Here is an 18247-nt window from a genome sequence, read left to right on the forward strand (position 1 = left end):
TCCGAACTCTGATGTGACGGTTTGCTTGGCCTCCCTGTGCGTCGGCCACGTGGACTTGTGTCTGGTAGCAAGATGACTGCCTGTGCTCTAGACATCACACACAGTCCCAGCAATAACCAAGAAGAAGACACAGGGTCTCTTCTTCCCGTCTCGAGAGACGACACCATCCCTCAAAGCCCCTGCAGACCTCCTCTCAGGTCCCATTCCTGAGCCAGTCCCGGGGCAGAGGTGGGACCCCTGGTGAACTGTCACACCCAGCACTGACTCCCCCATGTGAACACAAACAAGTCCTTTACTAAGAAGAAACGTAGGGTGGAGCTGGGTGTGTGCCCCAGCACCGAGCCCTGTTCCCAGGGTAACTGCTCACTCAGCAGCCCTTCCCCGAGAGCCCTCCCAGGCCCCGGGACACCAGTGAATGGGGCACTCACGGCCCCTGGCCTGGGAGGGCGACTTGCTACAAGGCTGTGCCAAACACCATGGAGAAGTCAAATCAGTGCCGAGATGCAGGGAGACCCAGGAATGGGGCTGCCTTCCCGAGGAGGAGCCCCCAGGATGTGTGCGGGCAGAGGCACAGACAAGTGCAAAGGCCCTGAGGTAGGTTCATGTTTAGGGAGCAGGAAAGCAGAGCGGCAGGAGGGGAGCGGGCAGGCTGAGGTTGGAGGGGTGGGCGGCCCCACGAGGGGTGCCCACCGCCTCAGATGCGTGGGCATGGAATGTAGGCTGAGAATGTGGGCGGGCCGTGCTCCTGTTGCCAGGTGACCACAGACAACAAGAGCAAAGCTGCAGGGCTGGGAAGGGCCCAGCACATGGGGGACCACCAGTAAAGCTCGCTGTACAGCCACCGCATGTCAGAGGCCAAGGACCAGCCAGAAAGGGGGCAGGATGACGGCACCCTGGGCCTCCAGGGCCCCACGTATGAGAACCGAGGGCCCAGGGTCCAGGGACCCCAAACTCCCCCTGAGGAGGTGACTGGGGAAGAATTCGTGGACGCCCAGAACCCGGAGGAGGCCTTCGCGGAGCTGGAGAGGGTTCTGGAGAAAGACGCGGAGGAGGGCGTGCCTGAGATGAGGTGGGCAGGAGAAGCGGGCGCCCAGGCTGGGGTGGGCGGGGGTGGCCCTGGGCGTGGCTGCACTGGCCTGGGTGCTCACTCTAGGGGTGAAGTTGTCAGCACCTCGCTGCTCTGAGGAGGAAGGCGGCAAACGGCCCCTGTCCAGGTGGCAGGGGGGTCGTCGTGGAAAACCCTACGCAAACGCCAGCTTTGGAGGTGGCAGAGTTGAGAGGTCGTGAGCCCTCCATCCGACAGAAAGAAAAAGAAATGGGGGAGAGTCTCCCAACCCCCAAAGCTGAAACCAATGCAAGTACCATACATTGCCAGAAACGCTTTCGGTGGCCAGGAGGACACCCGGAAAACCGCGGGTGCTCACTCTAGGGAGGGACCCCGTGCCCTAGTGTGTGCATGGGTTCCTCGGCTGGAACCCCTCGCCTCCTGGTCCTGGGTAAGCACGCGTCCCCTCAGGCACTGCAGAGGGGCCTTTGCCCTCCTGGCACAGTGACGGAGCTCGTGTGATGAGCGCACAGGGTGCTGTGTGATGTGGCCGGTGGGGCAGGGGACGTGTGCCGCGTAGAGGGCGGCGCTGCGCATAGGCGGGGCTCGGGGAGGGGTCCAAGCTGGGACAGGAGACTGGATGTCTTGGTGCTCTGGGGGCTTCCTGGGGGCACTGTCCATGGCTCAGCATCCCCTCTGTGGCCCTGCAGGCGGGAGCAGGTTTCTGTTCCATTTCACAAAGGAGGGAACCGAGGGCACTGGCTGGTGGCAAAGCTAGGATTTCAGATCAGGTCTTCATGGTGCCAGGGCTCTCCTCCAGAGGGCGGGGCGAGAGCACAAGGATGGTTCTACCCCGCCGGGGGAGCAAGGGCTCTGGCCTCAGCGTCCACCTTCCCTCAGCCGGCTGTCCACCTCCCAGAGGACCCCTGGCACCTCCGTGGGCTGGGAGAGGAGGAAGAAGAGGCGGCTGTTGGAGTTGGTGAAACCCAAGACCAACTGGCAAGTCTTGAAAGACAGGTGAGGTGTTGGGCGGCCTGGATGGGGGGGTCTGAGAGGGGCACGGTGCCCTCGGCAGCCTCTGGGTACCGGCCGAACAAGCGGGTCCCTGCGCAGAGGCGGGCGGGGCCCTGTCTCTCGCAGGATGGGGTGCTGCTGCAGGGGCTACGCCTAGATCTCCCCCCACATGAGGAACCTGCAGTTCTGTGTCTACTGGTGAGTCCCGCCCGCTCCGCTGCCCACATCGTTGGGAAGGGGGGCCTTCACCGGAACCACCCTTCCTCTCCTGGGATAGGGCTGGGGGAAGGACTCTGCACTGGGGGCCCCGCCCCAGGATTCCCAGCTCTACCTGGAGCTCTGGACCCAGCCCCCGGCTTGAGATGGGTCTGCTCCTAGACGCCGGGCCGCTTCTCAGTTGCGCCTGTTTTTTTCCAGCTCCCTCCTTCTCTGAGCACCAGCGTTGCTCAGAATAACCTACACTCTCTGTGCTTCTAAGACTTTTCTCCCGCGTCCGTGTGTCCCTCTCTGACCTGCCTCTGCTGCCCATCTACTTACTCTCTCCTTTCTTCCCCCTGGAAGCTCTCCCTCCCTCGCCCTCCAGCTGCCCCTCTCCCCGCTGTCTGTGTTATGGGGTGCCCTGAGTTCTGCTGCTGAATGGGGCGCAGACCGCTGGGACCCTGGCTTCCCTCACGCTGAGCCCCACTGGGTGTGTTCCAGGCCATCTGTGTACTGGACAGAGAGGTTTCTTGAGGATACCACCCTCACCATCACGGTGCCCAGTAGGTTGACCTGCCTAACCCTAACTCTAACCCTAACTCCTTCTCCGCGGGGGGTGGGGGGGGGCATCAGGGAGAGGGGGGCTGGCCAGGCGCCTGCGGCCGGGTCACCCCCATCTCACCGTGACCTGCACCTGGCTCTGTTTGGGGAGACCGAGGGGCCTCCCAGCCCAACCCTCCCAGGGGTCCCTGCGGGACTGCCCCTCCCCCATCTCCCAGGAGCGCCTCCACCCCCAGTCTTCCAGGGGTCTCCTCTCTGGAGTCTGTCCCCAAGCTGGGGGCTGGTCCTGGTGGGGGAGGGGTGGGGGGCAAGCTCTCCAGGGGAAATCACAGTTTGCATCTCAGTCAAAGTGGGGTCAGTACTAGAAAACTCATTTCTGGAGAGCCGCTCAGGGTGAGTTCTCTCTTGGGTTTAGAATCCCCTGCAGTGAGCACGGAGGCCCCTGGAGCCCAGGCCCGTCCTGCAGAGGAGCCTGAGCCCCCTTTCCCCCCTACCCCTGTGTGCCCCGCGGTCCCCTGGTGAGGGTGTCTGCTGTGAGCTGTCCCTGTGTGAAGCTGGATTCAGGAGGAGGGAAGCCCTCGGGGAGGGGCAGGTTTCCAGGGAGCTGTTTCCCCTTTTGTGCAGAGGTGTCCCGCCGGTTGGCGGAGCTGGCCCGACCTAAGAGGTTCTACTCAGAGTATTACAACAACAACAGGTAGGGGGCGGCCGGGCAGGGACCCCTTTTCCTCGGGGCTTGCAGGGGAGGGTCCAGGTCCTGGGACCAGGAGACCCATTCACGCCGGCCAGGCAGTGAGCCTTTGAAGCCCAGACAGGACGCAGGAGGCTCTCAGGGCTGCAGGGCAGGTGCTGGTTTCGCTCTGGGCAGCTGGCGGTTGTGAGACTGATGGTTTTAGGCGCCTGCCTCCTGGCAGGATTCTGTCTCAGTTCTTGCGCCTTCCGCCCTTGCTGATGTGGGATCTGGTGTTATTAGACACAGACTGGTTTCCTATCTCACGCATGTGTGGAAAGGAAAACATGCCCGAGAGCCCCACTCACCCATGTTGACAGGCTCCAGCCACCGTTTCTGTGGCCGTCATTGTGACCACAACTTCTCACCTTAATGCTGGTTGGAGCGTAATCTGGAGGCATTTCTGTGTGACCTGTAATCTGGGGTGGCCTCTGCGATCTGTAATCTGCAGGGTGACCTCTGTGTGATCTGTAATCTGGGGTGGCCTCTGTGATCTGTAATCTGCAGGGTGACCTCTGTGTGATCTGTAATTTGGGAGGGTGACCTCTGTGTGACCTGTAATCTGGGGTGGCCTCTGTCATCTGTAATCTGGGGTGACCTCTGTGTGATCTGTAATCTGAATGACCTCTGTGTGATCTGTAATCTGGGGTGACCTCTGTGTGATCTGTAATCTGGGGGGGTGACCTCTGTGTGTCTTGTAATCTGGGGTGACCTCTGTGTGACCTGTAATCTGGGGGGTGACCTCTGTGTGATCTGTGATCTGGAATGACCTCTGTGTGACCTGTAATCTGGGGTGACCTCTGTGTGACCTGTAATCTGGGGCATGACCTCTGTGTGGCCTGTAATCTGGGGGGTGACCTCTGTGCGGCCTGTAATCTGGGGGGTGACTTCTGTGATCTGTAATCTGGGGTGACCTCTGTGCGGCCTGTAATCTGGGGGGTGACCTCTGTGTGATCTGTAATCTGGGGGGTGACCTCTGTGTGATCTGTAATCTGGAATGACTCTGTGCGACCTGTAATCTGGGGTGACCTCTGTGTAAACCGCCTCATGGAGCACAGCCAGTCATGGATGGCCCCGGGCCTTCTGGTCGGGCTGACAGCATTTATCCACTGCATTCCAGCCTCAGAGATGTGAAAATAAGAGTCTGCCTCAGCTCAGTGAAATACGGCTGTTTCTGGGGCGGAGGCGGAGCCGAGACCCGATTTTAGGAGGTGGGGTGGTGGCAGGGCTGACTTTCATCCCTTCGATCCACCTCCTGGCCCCAGCCTGATGGTGGGAGTAGGGGAGACGGCTGGGAGGGGACTACCAGGGAGAGGGTCGCTCCATCCTTGAGAATAGGGGGCTCTGTTAGGGATTCTTTTAGGAACTCCTCTTGGAGGTATTTTGAAAACCCTGCACTGCACCAGGCTCTCCCTGAGCCCCAGAGTCAGAGAGGAATCGTATATACACAAGCACACAGACATGGCCCCGGGCGGTGGGTTAGGGTCTCAGGCCTGACTCTCCCTTAGGACCACCCCCATCTGGCCCATTCCCCGGTCCACCTTGGAGTACCAAGCGTCTGACCGCCTGCGGGAACTTGCCACCCCGAAGGTCCGGAGTAACATCTGGAGTATACACATGTCTGAGGTGGGTGCCCTTCTCCCCCTGGAGCTCCCCAGCTCCCCGCCGGGGGGCTCAGCGGCTCCGGAAGGACAAGAGGCAACAGACGTGTGACTGCTTCCCTGAACCATCGGGAGTCACCGGGCTTTGTTCAAGAAAAGGCGTTACTTTCCTGCCCCGGGCCTTGAAGGCAGTGCAGGGACCGCCCTCAGCTCGGAGGGGAGCCGGAGCAGGGTGGCCGGACAACGGCGGTTCAGAGGTGACAGCGGAGTTCTCCTCCAGTTGAGGCCCCCCCCCGCCCCGGCTCAGGCCCGACTCCCGCAGCTACCCTCCGGCAACCTGCGCGCCGCCCCGCCCTGGGCTAGCAGCACGGAGTCCCGCTCCCCTGGGAGGGGCCGCCGTGGGGGCGTCTCGCACCCACCGAAGGACACGTGCTTGTTTCTGGGTTTTGGTTCCCGCACACACGGCTGCCGTGAGAATCTGGGTCTCTGTGGGATACGTTGCCGTATCTCCAGGGTCAACACCCAGAAGCGGGGTCCTGGCCAGGAGGCCTGTCCGACTTTATCAGAGACTGACCACCTGCTCCCACAGTGGCCGCCCCGTCTGGCACCATGTGTCCATTTGCTGGTTTGTCCGTTTATTCCTTTACGGCCGGCCGCCCCGTCAGGTGTGCGGTGGGACGGCCTTGTGGTTTAATGTGCGTTGGATCCGTGTCTTTTCATGCGGTTGTTTGACAGAACCCCAACTTGGACACTTTTACAACTAAATGCAGACAACACACTGCTTCTCCCAGAAACTCTTCATGTGGATTTCTAACAGGCGAGGGTAGTTTAAAACCCCTAACAACAAGATCCCACTGAAAGAATTTAACAATAATACCTTAGTGTCCAAATACCCAGTCCATGTTCCGTTTCCCCAGTTGTCTCAAAAAAAGGCTTCAGGGCTTCCCTGGTGGCGCAGTGGTTGGGAGTCCGCCTGCCGTTGCAGGGGACACGGGTTCGTGCCCCGGTCTGGGAAGATCCCACATGCCGCAGAGCGGCTGGGCCCGTGAGCCATGGCCGCTGATCCTGTGCGTCCGGAGCCTGTGCTCCACAATGGGAGAGGCCACAACAGTGAGAGGCCCGCGTACCGCAAAAAAAAAAAAAAAAGCTTCAGCAGTCAGTTTGGTTGGATCGGCATCCGGGGGAGGGTCTGGCCCCACCTCTTACCTGGAGACGTACCTGCTGTTTTCCCGGACCGTGCCTTGCCTTTGCCAGTTTAGCCTTCGAGTCCTTCTGTGCTCCAACACCCTCTGTGGCTCCCCAGTGCCCCGTGAAAACCAGCAGGATGGGGCCTTCTCCATCCCTACTACCCCATGTGCCCCCTGTTGGACTAAATGCAGGTCCCTCAACAAGCCCCTGGGCTTTGGCATGTGCAGCTGGGCATGTTCCTGCCCAGGCTGGTGGGGCCCCCATCCGACACCCCTTCTTGCTCCTTCCCAGCCCCTTTCACATGTGCTCTGGATGGGCTGTCATCCTTCCCTTAAACGTGAGCTCCCTGAGGACATGTGTCCGTGTCTGCTGTGGCCTTACTGCAGAGCTGGCCTTGCCCCGAGCAGGGCACGAAGCGGTCGTCGATATTCTTCGAATGCATGGATAAGTGACTGTTTCCCTGCCTGTCACCCCTGCAGACGGGGGGCCCCTTGAGGGCAGGACCGCAGGCTGACTCAACCGCCTCATCTGGTGACCTGAGCTGTGGGGGCCGTCCGGGTGGGCAGAGAAGGAGGGGAAGAAAGGAGAGGGGACAGAGGGGGTGGTTGAGAGGGGCGTGAAATTGTAAGCGCCAGGACGTCTTTGACAAGAGTAGTGTCTGTGATTTCTCAGCAGGACACTTTCAGGAGGAAAGGGACTCATCTCTCAGTCTCCCTAGAGAACATTACAGCCAATCCTCTGCCTCTGGGCAGTCTCCTACCCAAAGTGCACCCAGCAGAGAGCTTTTGTAAAACATTGAATGTTACACACACACCAAGTGCTTGTACAATTCACCCTCCTACCAACCACGTATCGGGATCTCTCTCCTCCCACCTTCCTGCCAGGGCTTGATAACGCCAGACTTTTTCACTTTTGCCAAATTTGTTGGCATGGAGTGATAGTTGGCTGTTTTAATTTACATTTCCCTGGCACACAGAGAGGATTATTGATCCTTTGGGTTTACTTTCCTGCATGATTAATTCAGTTTCCTATTGATTTTTCATGTTATTGATTTAGAGAAGCTCTTTATTTATGATGGCTACTACTAATCCTTTGCTGAACACACTGCAAACTAACTTCTTCCCAGTCAGTCTTTTGTCTTTCAGTGTTGCCTTCAGGGTCTTTCTGAACCAGGGGCCATGAGGAATCATGGGCTGCTTTACTCCTTCCCCTCTAATTCTGTTTCTAGGTGTCCCAAGTGTCCAGGGCAGCCCGGATGGCCACCCCCAGTCTGAGGATCATCCAGCTGGCAAAGCCCAGGGCTCCAGCCGCCCTGCGGGAAGAGTGGGACCCCATGCCAAAACCCAAGCCACACGTGTCAGACTATAACCGTCTCCTTCACCTGGCCAGTAAGCAGGTCCCCAGGGATTCGGCATCTTATGAAGCAGCCTTCCCCACTGGATGCGGGCGGGGGCAGCCAGTCAACTTGGACCTGCTTCTGCCAGTTTTGTGCTTCCCTAGCTCCACCTGCACTGCAGACCAGCTGTCCAGATCCCTGTGGGCAGTTCATCTGTGGCCTGCATGGCCTCCCTGGGGGCTGGCAGAGGGAATCGCTCCCTCTGGGTGGGGGGGGGGCGGTTTGTGGGTCTCCCAGCACAGCAAGTGGGTGCAGAAGGGAAACTTGGGGTGCAGGGCCAGGGCCAAAAGAACCAAGCTGGGGCACAAGGGCTCTTTACATGGTGTTGGCCTGACTCTCCTCCTGTCCTTTATTTTATTTATTTTTTTATACAGCAGGTTCTTATTAGTCATCCATTTTATACACATCAGTGTATACATGTCAATCCCGATCGTCCAATTCAGCACACACACATCCCCCACGGCTTTCCCCTTTGGTGTCCGTACGTTTGTTCTCTACATCTGTGTCTCAACTCCTGCCCTGCAAAACGGTTCATCTGTACCATTTTTCTAGGTTCCACATACCTGCATTAATATACGATATTTGTTTTTCTCTTTCTGACCTACTTCACTCTGTATGACAGTCTCTAGATCCATCCACGTCTCAACAAATGACCCAATTTCATTCCTTTTTATGGCTGAGTAATAGTCCATTGTAAATATGTACCACAACTTCTTTATCCATTAGTCTGTCAATGGGCATTTAGGTTGCTTACATGACCTGGCTATTGTAAATAGTGCTGCAGTGAACATTGGGTTGCGTGCGTCTTTTTTTTTTTTTTTTTTTGCGGTACGCGGGCCTCTCACTGTTGTGGCCTCTCCCGTTGTGGAGCACAGGCTCCGGACACGCAAGCTTAGCGGCCCCATGGCTCACGGGCCCAGCCGCTCCGCGGCATGTGGTATCTTCCCGGACCGGGGCACGAACCCGCGTCCCCTGCATCGGCAGGTGGACTCTCAACCACTGCGACACCAGGGAAGCCCGCGTGCGTCTTTTTTTTGTGTGTGTGTGGTACGCGGGCCTCTCACTGTTGTGGCCTCTCCCGTTGTGGAGCACAGGCTCCAGACACACAGGCTCAGCGGCCATGGCTCACGGGCCCAGCCGCTCCGTGGCATGTGGGATCTTCCCAGACCAGGGCTCGAACCCGTGTCCCCTGCATTGGCAGGCAGATTCTCAACCACTGTGCCACCAGGGAAGTGCCCTGTTGGTATCATCTTTACTTTCTTTCATCAGTGTCTTATAGTTTTCTGCATACAGGTCTTTTGTCTCCCTACGTAGGTTTATTCCTAGGTATTTTATTCTTTTTGTTGCAATGGTAAATGGGAGTGTTTCCTTAATTTCTCTTTCAGAGTTTTCATCATTAGTGTATAGGAATGCAAGAGATTTCTGTGCATTAATTTTGTATCCTGTAACTTTACCAAATTCATTGATTAGCTCTAGTAGTTTTCTGGTAGCATCTTTAGGATTCTCTAGGTATAGTGTCATGTCATCTGCAAACAGGGAGTTTTACTTCTTTTCCAATTTGTATTCCTTTTATTTCTTTTTCTTCTCTGACTGCCTTGGCTAGGACTTCCAAAACTATGTTGAATAATAGTGGTGAGAGTGGACATCCTTGTCTTGTTCCTGATCTTAGAGGAAATGCTTTTCACCATTGAGAACGATGTTGGCTGTGGGTTTGTCATATATGGCCTTTATTATGTTGAGGTAGGTTCCCTCTATGCCCACTTTCTGGAGAGTTTTTATCATAAATGGGTGTTGAATTTTGTCAACAGCTTTTTCTCTATCTATTGAGATGATCATATGATTTTTCTTCTTCAATTTGTTAATGTGGTGTATCACAGTGATTGATTTGCATATATTGAAGAATCCTTGCACCCCTGGGATAAATCCCACTTGATCATGGTGTATCGTCCTTTTAAAGTGTTGTCGGATTCTGTTTGTTAGTATTTTGTTGAGGATTTTTGCATCTATATTCATCAGTGATATTGGTCTGTAATTTTCTTTTTTTGTAGTATCTTTGGTTTTGATATCAGGGTGATGGTGGCCTCATAGAATGAGTTTGGGAGTGTTCCTTCCTCTGCAATTTTTTGGAAGAGTTTGAGAAGGATGGGTGTTAGCTCTTCTCTAAATGTTTGATAGAATTCGCCTGTGAAGCCATCTGGTCCTGGGCTTTTGTTTGTTGGCAGATTTTTAATCACAGTTTCAATTTCATTCCTTGTGATTGGTCAGTTCATATTTTCTATTTTTTCCTGGTTCAGACTTGGAAGGTTATACCTTTCTAAGAATTTGTCTATTTCTTCCAGGTTGTCCATTTTATAGGCATAACGTTGCTTGTAGTAGTCTCTTAGGATGCTTTGTATTTCTGCGGTGTCCGTTGTAACTTCTTTTTCATTTCTAATTCTATTGATTTGAGTCCTCTCCCTCTTTTTCTTGATGAGTCTGGGTAAAGATTTATCAATTTTGTTTATCTTCTCAAAGAACCAGCTTTTAGTTTTATTGATCTTTGCTATTGTTTTCTTTGTTTCTATTTCATTTATTTCTGCTCTGATCTTTATGACTTCTTTCCTTCTGCTAACTTTGGGTTTTGTTTGTTCTTCTTTCTCTAGTTCCTTTAGGTTTAAGGTTAGATTGTTTATTTGAGATTTTTCTTGTTTCTTGAGGTAGGCTTCTATAACTATAAACTTCCCTCTTAGAACTGCTTTTGCTGCATTCCATAGGTTTTGGATCATCGTGTTTTCATTGTCATTTGTCTCTAGGTATGTTTTGATTTCCTCTTTGATTTCTTCAGTGATCTCTTGGTTATTTAGTAACGTATTGTTTAGCTTCCATGTGTTTGTGTTTTTAATGTTTTTTTCCCCTGTAATTGATTTCTAATGTCATACTGTTGTGGTCAGAAAAGATGCTTGATATGATTTCAATTTTCTTAAATTTACTGAGGCTTGATTTGTGATCCAAGATGTGATCTATCCATGCGCACTTGAGAAGAAAGTGTAATCTGCTGTTTTTGGATGGAATGTCCTATAAATATCAATTAAATCTATCTGGTCTATTGTGTCATTTAAAGCTTCTGTTTCCTTATTTATTTTCATTTTGGATGATCTGTCCATTGGTGTAAGTGAGGTGTTAAAGTCCCCCACTATTAGTGTGTTACTGTCGATTTCCTCTTTTAGAGCTGTTAGCAGTTGCCTTATGTATTGAGATGCTCCTATGTTGGGTGCATATATATTTATAACTGTTATATCTTCTTGGATTGATCCCTTGATCATTATGTAGTGTCCTTCCTTGTCTCTTGTAACATTCTTATTTTAAAGTCTATTTTATCTGATATGAGTATTGCTACTCCAGCTTTCTTTTGATTTCCATTTGCATGGAGTATCTTTTTCCATCCCCTTGCTTTCAGTCTGTATGTGTCCCTAGGTCTGAAGTGGGTCTCTTGTAGACAGCATATGTATGGGTTATGTTTTTGTATCTATTCAGCAAGCCTGTGTCTTTTGGTTGGAGCATTTAATCCATTCACGTTTAAGGTAATTATCGATATGTATGTTCCTATGACCATTTTCTTAATTGTTTTGGGTTTGTTTTTGGAGGTCCTTTGCTTCTCTTGTGTTTCCCACTTAGAGAAGTTCCTTTAGCATTTGTTGTAGAGCTGGTTTGGTGGTGCTGAATTCTCTTAGCTTTTGCTTGTCTGTAAAGCTTTTGATTTCTCCATCGAATCTGAATGAGATCCTTGCTGGGTAGAGTAATCTTGGTTGTAGGTTCTTCCCTTTCATCACTTTAAGTATATTATGCCACTCCCTCTGTCTTGTAGAGTTTCTGCTGAGAAATCAGCTGTTAACCTTATGGGGATTCCCTTGTATGTTGTCATTTTTCCCTTGCTGCTTTCAATAATTTTTCTTTGTCTTTAATTTTTGCCAGCTTGATTCCTGTGTGTCTCGGCATGTTTCTCCTTGGATTTTTCCTGTATGGGACTCGCTGTGCTTCCTGGACTTGGGTGGCTATTTCCTTTCGCATGTTAGGGAAGTTTTCGACTATAATCTCTTCAAATATTTTCTCTGGTCCTTTCTCTCTCTCTTCTCCTTCTGGGACCCCTATAATGCGAATGTTGTTGCGTTTAATGTTGCCCCAGAGGTCTCTTAGGCTGTCTTCATTTCTTTTCATTCTTTTTTCTTTATTCTGTTCCGCAGCAGTGAATTCCACCATTCTGTCTTCCAGGTCACTTATCCGTTCTTCTGCCTCAGTTATTCTGCTATTGATTCCTTCTAGTGTAGTTTTCATTTCAGTTATTGTATTGTTCATCTCTGTTTGTTTGTTCTTTAATTCTTCCAGGTCTTTGTTAAACATTTCTTGCGTCTTCTCAATCTTTGCCTCCATTCTTTTTCTGAGGTCCTGGATCATCTTCACTATCATTATTCTGAATTCTTTTTCTGGAAGGTTGTCTATCTCTACTCCATTTAGTTGTTTTTCTGGGGTTTTATCTTGTTCCTTCATCTGGTACATAGCCCTCTGCCTTTTCATCTTGTCTATCTTTCTGTGAATGTGGTTTTTGTTCCACAGGCTGCAGGATTGTAGTTCTTCTTGCTTCTGCTGTCTGCCCTCTGGTCCGGCCCGCAGTCCCCAGAACTGTCGCGGCTTCGGCTGCTGGGGGCCCTCCAGAGCCGGCAACCTCAGTGAGGCCGCCCTCCCCTCGGGCTCCGGGGCAGTTCAGTGACGGTGGAGGGAAGAGACCCCGAGCCAGGAGTTCCAGCTCTGTGGAAATGCGGGCTGCATTCTGGGCCTCTTCCTGTCCTTTAAAACAAAGGACATACCTGGTTCCCCCACAACAAAAGTAAAATGCACTAATTGTAGAGAGTTTGAAAAATGCAGAAGAGCATGAAGAAAGGAATCTTGCCACCCAAAGGTAGTCAGAGGCTTAGGAAAATTCGCTGTGTATCCCCGGCTCCTGGCACGTGGTCACCAGAGAGCTTGATTGGCTGTTTTGGTATAATCTGCTGTGTCCTATTTTCTCCGTTTCCTGTTTCCTTTTTTTTTTGTGGGGGAGGTGGTTATTGATTTGCAGCAGCTCTTTATATAAGATGATCACTCACCCTATGTCGAGCACGTTGCAAAATAACTTCTTCCCAGTCTTTTTTCTTTTGAGCTTGCTTGTGGGATCTTTTGTTTGTTTGTTTATTCATTCATTCGTCTGTTCCCTTAATATTTGTTAAAGTATTTGTTGAATTTGTTATGACTGGTTAAATGAACAGAAACACAAATACACACGCACTTCTCTCTCAAACCATCTTGTCTCACACACATATGCATGAACACACATGTCTGGAATATAATAAGCACATGTACATTTGTACCTACACACGTGTGTATATTCATCCAGGCTTCAGGAGCACATATCAATGCACATCCGTGTGTGTATGGATAAAACTGGTGTAGGGCTGTGTTTTTCAAACCACAGACTTCCACCCACTGATGGTTGTGACCAGCATTTAAGAAGTGAAGTGAGGATACATGCAGTGCAGGGGCCACGTGGGGTGGGCACTGGTCCATGCCGTTTTGCATTTGTGGGTACTGTGTGGCCGTGGACCAGTCACACTCTCAGGCTGTGACCAGAAGATTTTCGGAGCCCAGATGTTACAACAAAGGGAATGCCCCTGAGTCTCCCTGAGGACTCCCAGAAAGGTGGGCTCTGGGCAGGTCCTCCCGAGGTCCCCCAGCCCCTCCCTTTTGGGGGCCCCAGCACATGTCACCTGCCCAGGAGTTGTAGTCCAGCCTGAGGCTGGTGGAAGGGCCCCCCTTCTTTTCACCGAGGGCCTCTCCCCCGAGCTGTGGGTTGTCTGCTGACTAGGGGGAGGGCCCTTTTGCGATTGCAGGGTGTTGGAGCAAAGAGGAGTTTGGAAAGGCAGCCCTCAAAACCGAGGGGCCCAAAGTTAAGGCAGTGGTCACCGGTGGCCACCAGCGGTCACCTCTCTCCTGGTCCCCATGCAGGCCATGCCCCGTGGCTCCCACCGTGGAGGAAGGGGTGGCGGAGAGGTGGCGAAGGGGGCTGAGCAGGAGAAGGGCCGGGGGTCCCGGCAGGTGAACGGAGGGGGCTGGCTGAGCCACAGGTCTGCTCTGAGAGCTGTCTGTCCACGACTAAAGTGGAATGAAAGCCAATCCGTCCATTGATTTAAGTCAATGAACAGATTTTATTAAAATTAAACAACGATAAAAGTCCAGCCCATATCGGGTACTGATCCCATGTGGCTGGTGGGGCCCTGTGGAGAGGGCCCAGCTGGGGCTGCCTGAGCCCCTTCCTCACCCCCAGCCCCCAGGGTACCTTTTTCTGCTCCCTCTGCGTCCCCCATCTGGGACCCATGGCCATTTGAAATATTTTTTCTTTACAGTTCACCCTTTCACAGTGCACAATTCAATAGTTTCCAGTATGTTCACAGAGCTGTGCACCCACCACCACAATCAATTTTATTTTATATTATTTATGTCATTTAAAAATCGTATATATTTTTTTAAATTTATTTTTTATTCAAGTATAGCTGATTTACAGTGTTGTTAATTTCTGCTGTACACCAAATGACTCAGTTATACACATATATATATTCGTTTTCATATTCTTTTCCATTATGGTTTATCACAGGATATTGAATATAGTTCCCTGTGCTCTATAGTAAGACCTTGCTGTTTATCCATCCTATATATAATAGTTTGCATCTGCTAATCCCAAACTTCCAATCCATCCCTCCCCCTCTCCACCTCCCCCTTGGCAACGACAAGTCTGTTCTCTTATGTCCCACACAGTCGATTTTAGAACACTCCATCCCCCCAAAAGTGAAGCCCCGTCCCCATGAGCAGTCACCCCCATCCCCTCCCCAAGCCCCTGACAACCAGGAACCCACTCTCTGTCTGTGGACTGGCCTGTTCTGGACGTTTCCCATCAATGGAATCACACACCGTGTGTCCTTCTGTGTCTGGCTTCTCCCACTGCATCGTGTCCTCAAGGTCCATCCATGCGGTAGCGAGTGTCAGGGCTTCACCCCTTTTCATGGCTGAGTGATGCTCCCATGTGTGGAGGGACGTGTTTATTTATCCATCATCTGTTGACAGACAGGCCATTAAACTTGGGAGCTCTGACCCAGAAGGCTGATCTCTGCGGGGCGAGGCGGGGGTGGTGGTGGCTGCATGCCCCAGGCTCCGGCTTCTGACACCACCCCCTTCTCCCGCCCTCTCCAGTGCCCAAGCCCCAGTCGGACAAGTGTGTTTCTGACCGAGACGCACGCTGGGAGGTGCTGGAGGCCACCAAGAAGGCGGTGGCCAGTCCCCGCATCGTCTCCCTGGCCAAACCCAAAGTGCGGAGGGACCTGAACGAGGACTACGACCCCTACCGCATCTCTCCAGCCTCCCTGGTGGCTCGTGCGTCCCCTCGCCTGCAAGAGCTTGCCACCCCCAAGAGCATCACCAAAAAAGCATGAGCAGCCCAGGTCTGGCCCCTCAGCCCTTTCCCAGTAAACACCCAAGTGCAGCTTGACCATGTGTGTGGCTCTGATCACTTTGGCCTGGAGCCGGGAGGGCAGCGGGGGCCCGGAGGAGACAGTAATAATAATGTTTATGTTTGCATCTAACCTGCAATCCTACAGCCCTTTTTCCCCAGTCACGTTCCCCTGGCGTCGCCAGCCCCTCGAGTGGCAGACTCCACGCTCTCCCACGTCAGAATTTTCCCTCTGAACCACTTCTGTCCCAACTTGCTTATCCAGCCGCATCCTGGGCGTCCACAGCCCCTCAAACTCAGTGACCTCCGTAAGAAACCAGCTGATGCCTGCTGCATGATGATGATCTTTGCAGTGACCCGACGGGGGGACTGTCAGTGTCACCCCTGTGCTGAGGTGGAGGCTGAGGGTCACAGAGTTTGTGAAAGACCCACCAGAGTTTCCCACGGCAGCTGGGACAACTCACCATGAACCGGGGGCTGAAAACCACACAGATGGGTTCTCTGACAGTCCTGGAGGTCAGGAGTCCGGCTCGGGTCTCACGGGGCTAAATGCAGGCGTGGGCAGGGCCGGTCCTTCTGGAGGCTCCAGGGGAGCATCGGTTCCCGCCTTTTCCAGCTTCTAGAGCCTCCGCATCCCTGGCTCGCGGCCCCCCCTGCATCCTCACAGCCAGCAGCGCAGCATCTCCCGTCTCTCTCTGCCTCTGACCCTCCCGCCTCCCTCTTATAAGGACCCTGGGATGACGCTGGACGTCTCGGGGAATCCAGGGTCATCCCCGTCTCAGGAGCCTTAACCTAATCCCAGCTGCAAAGTCCCCTCTGCCCCGTGAGGTGACACATCCGCAGGGCCCAGGAAGGACGTGGGTGTCTTTGGGGGCTCTTATTCTGCTGAGCACAGTGGGAGAGAGATCTTTTCTGTCTCTGCAACCCTAGAGAAAGTCTCGTTTATCTCTGGCTCTGGCTGGACCACTTGGGGACTGATTGCTGGGTCCTGAGGGTGTGATGATGTACTGACAGCCCCTCACATCTCTCAGAGCCCAGCAAGCATCAGGTCCCGAGCCACGATCTGAGACCCAGTTATTCCCAGACTCTTTGAGGACGTGGGTCCAATATCACTACACATCCTTCTAAGAGGGAGGCCAAGGAAATCGTGTGGCGCCAAAGCCACCCGCCGTGCTCCAGCCTGAAGAGGGAGGAGTGCAACCCTGAAAGGACCCACGGTCTCCTCTTGGGGCCTCGGGAGAGAGCGAGGCCCTGCTGACACCGTGATTTCTGCCCCCCAGATAATGAGGGTGTGTTGTATTAGCTACTGGGTTTGTGGTGATTTGCCTCAGCAGAAGGAGGAAACCAGTGCAGATTAGAAATCTTAGAGGTTCCGTCTTTAGACGCTGGGTGACTGCAGTGCTGGCCAGCGCTGCATGTCCACCAGTGGGGGATGGTCAACCTTAGGGACCCTGCAAGACAAGACAAAACAAAACAAAACTTTAAACCAGCCGAATGTCCAAAACGACGTGCTCGTTCTCTTGTCAAAGACCTCCTCGCATGTTAGCGTTCCTCTTCAAGCTGAGAAAAAACAAACTTCGTACCGCATCTCCTGAAGAAATAAAATGTAACTTTACCTACACTGAAATCATTATCTCACGATTTAATGGGTCGATAAAGAAGCGTGTATACTGTCTGTCACCCATGCGATCCATGGTCCGCTTTGTTGAGACGGAACAGACGGGAAAATCGATCCTTTTCCGGGTTTTACCAGCACTGACGCAGGTAAACTAGCCACCGCTGCAATCAACATACACAAGTTTCATCTCCGCCCAAAACCCTGGGGCTGCTCTGTATTCAGGCTGTTCTCCCACCTGGGCCCTGGCAGCCGCCCACTTGCTCTGTGTCCCTACAGGCTGGAGTTTCTAGGGCGCAGGTAAACGGGGCAGGTGTGCGGGCGGAGGAGACTGCGTGTGACCTTCTCACTCTCGGATTTGATGCTGGTTCACAGCTCAGGGTCGGGATTTGCCCTGTGACCCACTCCGGGATCACGCTGAGTTTGGCCCGTTTACATCTCCTGATAGGACCAGTATCGGGGCTTAGTTCTTCCTATTTATGTGACACTTTCAACTGGTGTTACTTCTTTTGTTTGTTTCTTAAATCTTTCAAAATACGACTCATGCTTTGTGTCAGAGGCTAGGTCCCCAGGAAACAGACTGCGAGACAGAGGCTGAGATAGGAAAATGAGTGGGGAGGGCCCTTGTGGTCACCACCGGCCAGGCGGTCAAGGATGCAAAGTCTGCGTACATCTCATGGGGAGCTCTGGAGCTTCACCCCTGTCCCCTGTTGATCACAGGTGCTGGGCCTGGACGCGGCAGCCTCCGCGACGGATAGGTGACATCTCTCTTCAGCCACCGATGTTCCCAGCAGCTGGGAAACTGCTTGTGTGTGTGTTTGGGGGGCGCATGGTGCCCACAGTACCCACTAGCCACCCCTGAACTGCTCAGCTCAGGGTGATGTGCCTGGACACGGTCCCTCCAGGATTTCTTTTTCTAGGGGGAAAACTTGGAATAGAAAGATGAGTGGGTGAACCACAGCCCCACCGCTGCCCCGAGCTGCACGCCCCCACCACCCCTCACCTCCCCCAGCTCTCCCTCCGCTAGGCTAAGATGCTTAGCTGCTGGGGTGGCCCAGACCTCACCCCACGCGCCGTCGAAATGGCAGAGAAGTGCCAGGAGCAAGGGACGCGGGGACACTCTGCCCGGCCGCCCTCCCGGGTGGCGTGTCCTCCGCGCCTTCACCTTGGCTGTTCCTGCTGCCAGGAACGCCCCCTGCAGCCTCCCCTCTTCCTCTCTGACTTCTCCGCTGAACACACTGCTTTTTACTTTCTTAGTTTCATTTCTTGTACTCTTTATTTGCAAATCATTCAGGTGTACAGAATAATTGCAAGAATGAGTATAGTAAAAAAAAAAAAACCCCAAACTGCATACCTTTCCCCAGATTCAGCTATTAAGAGTTTGCCCCCCGT

The 18247-nt window shown here is 53.0% G+C and overlaps 1 protein-coding gene across 2 annotated transcripts; it reads left to right on the forward strand.

Moving 5' to 3' along the window:
- Positions 1–771: 771 nt before the first annotated feature.
- Positions 772–15270, forward strand: SPMAP2 (sperm microtubule associated protein 2). 2 transcript variants are annotated; one of them, XM_073803621.1, is made up of 7 exons: positions 772–1069; positions 1946–2062; positions 2759–2820; positions 3443–3512; positions 5054–5171; positions 7563–7722; positions 14985–15270. In XM_073803621.1, the coding sequence occupies exons 1-7, from the start codon at positions 846–848 to the stop codon at positions 15221–15223; spliced, it is 990 nt and encodes a 329-aa protein (XP_073659722.1). In that variant the 5' UTR covers positions 772–845; the 3' UTR covers positions 15224–15270. The 2 variants fall into 2 exon arrangements, with proteins under 2 accessions (XP_073659722.1, XP_073659723.1); XM_073803622.1 differs by lacking the exons at positions 2759–2820; positions 3443–3512.
- Positions 15271–18247: the final 2977 nt, after the last annotated feature.

This window comes from Tursiops truncatus, chromosome 3 (genome assembly GCF_011762595.2).
Source record: "Tursiops truncatus isolate mTurTru1 chromosome 3, mTurTru1.mat.Y, whole genome shotgun sequence".
NCBI classification, from domain to species: Eukaryota; Metazoa; Chordata; class Mammalia; order Artiodactyla; family Delphinidae; genus Tursiops; species Tursiops truncatus.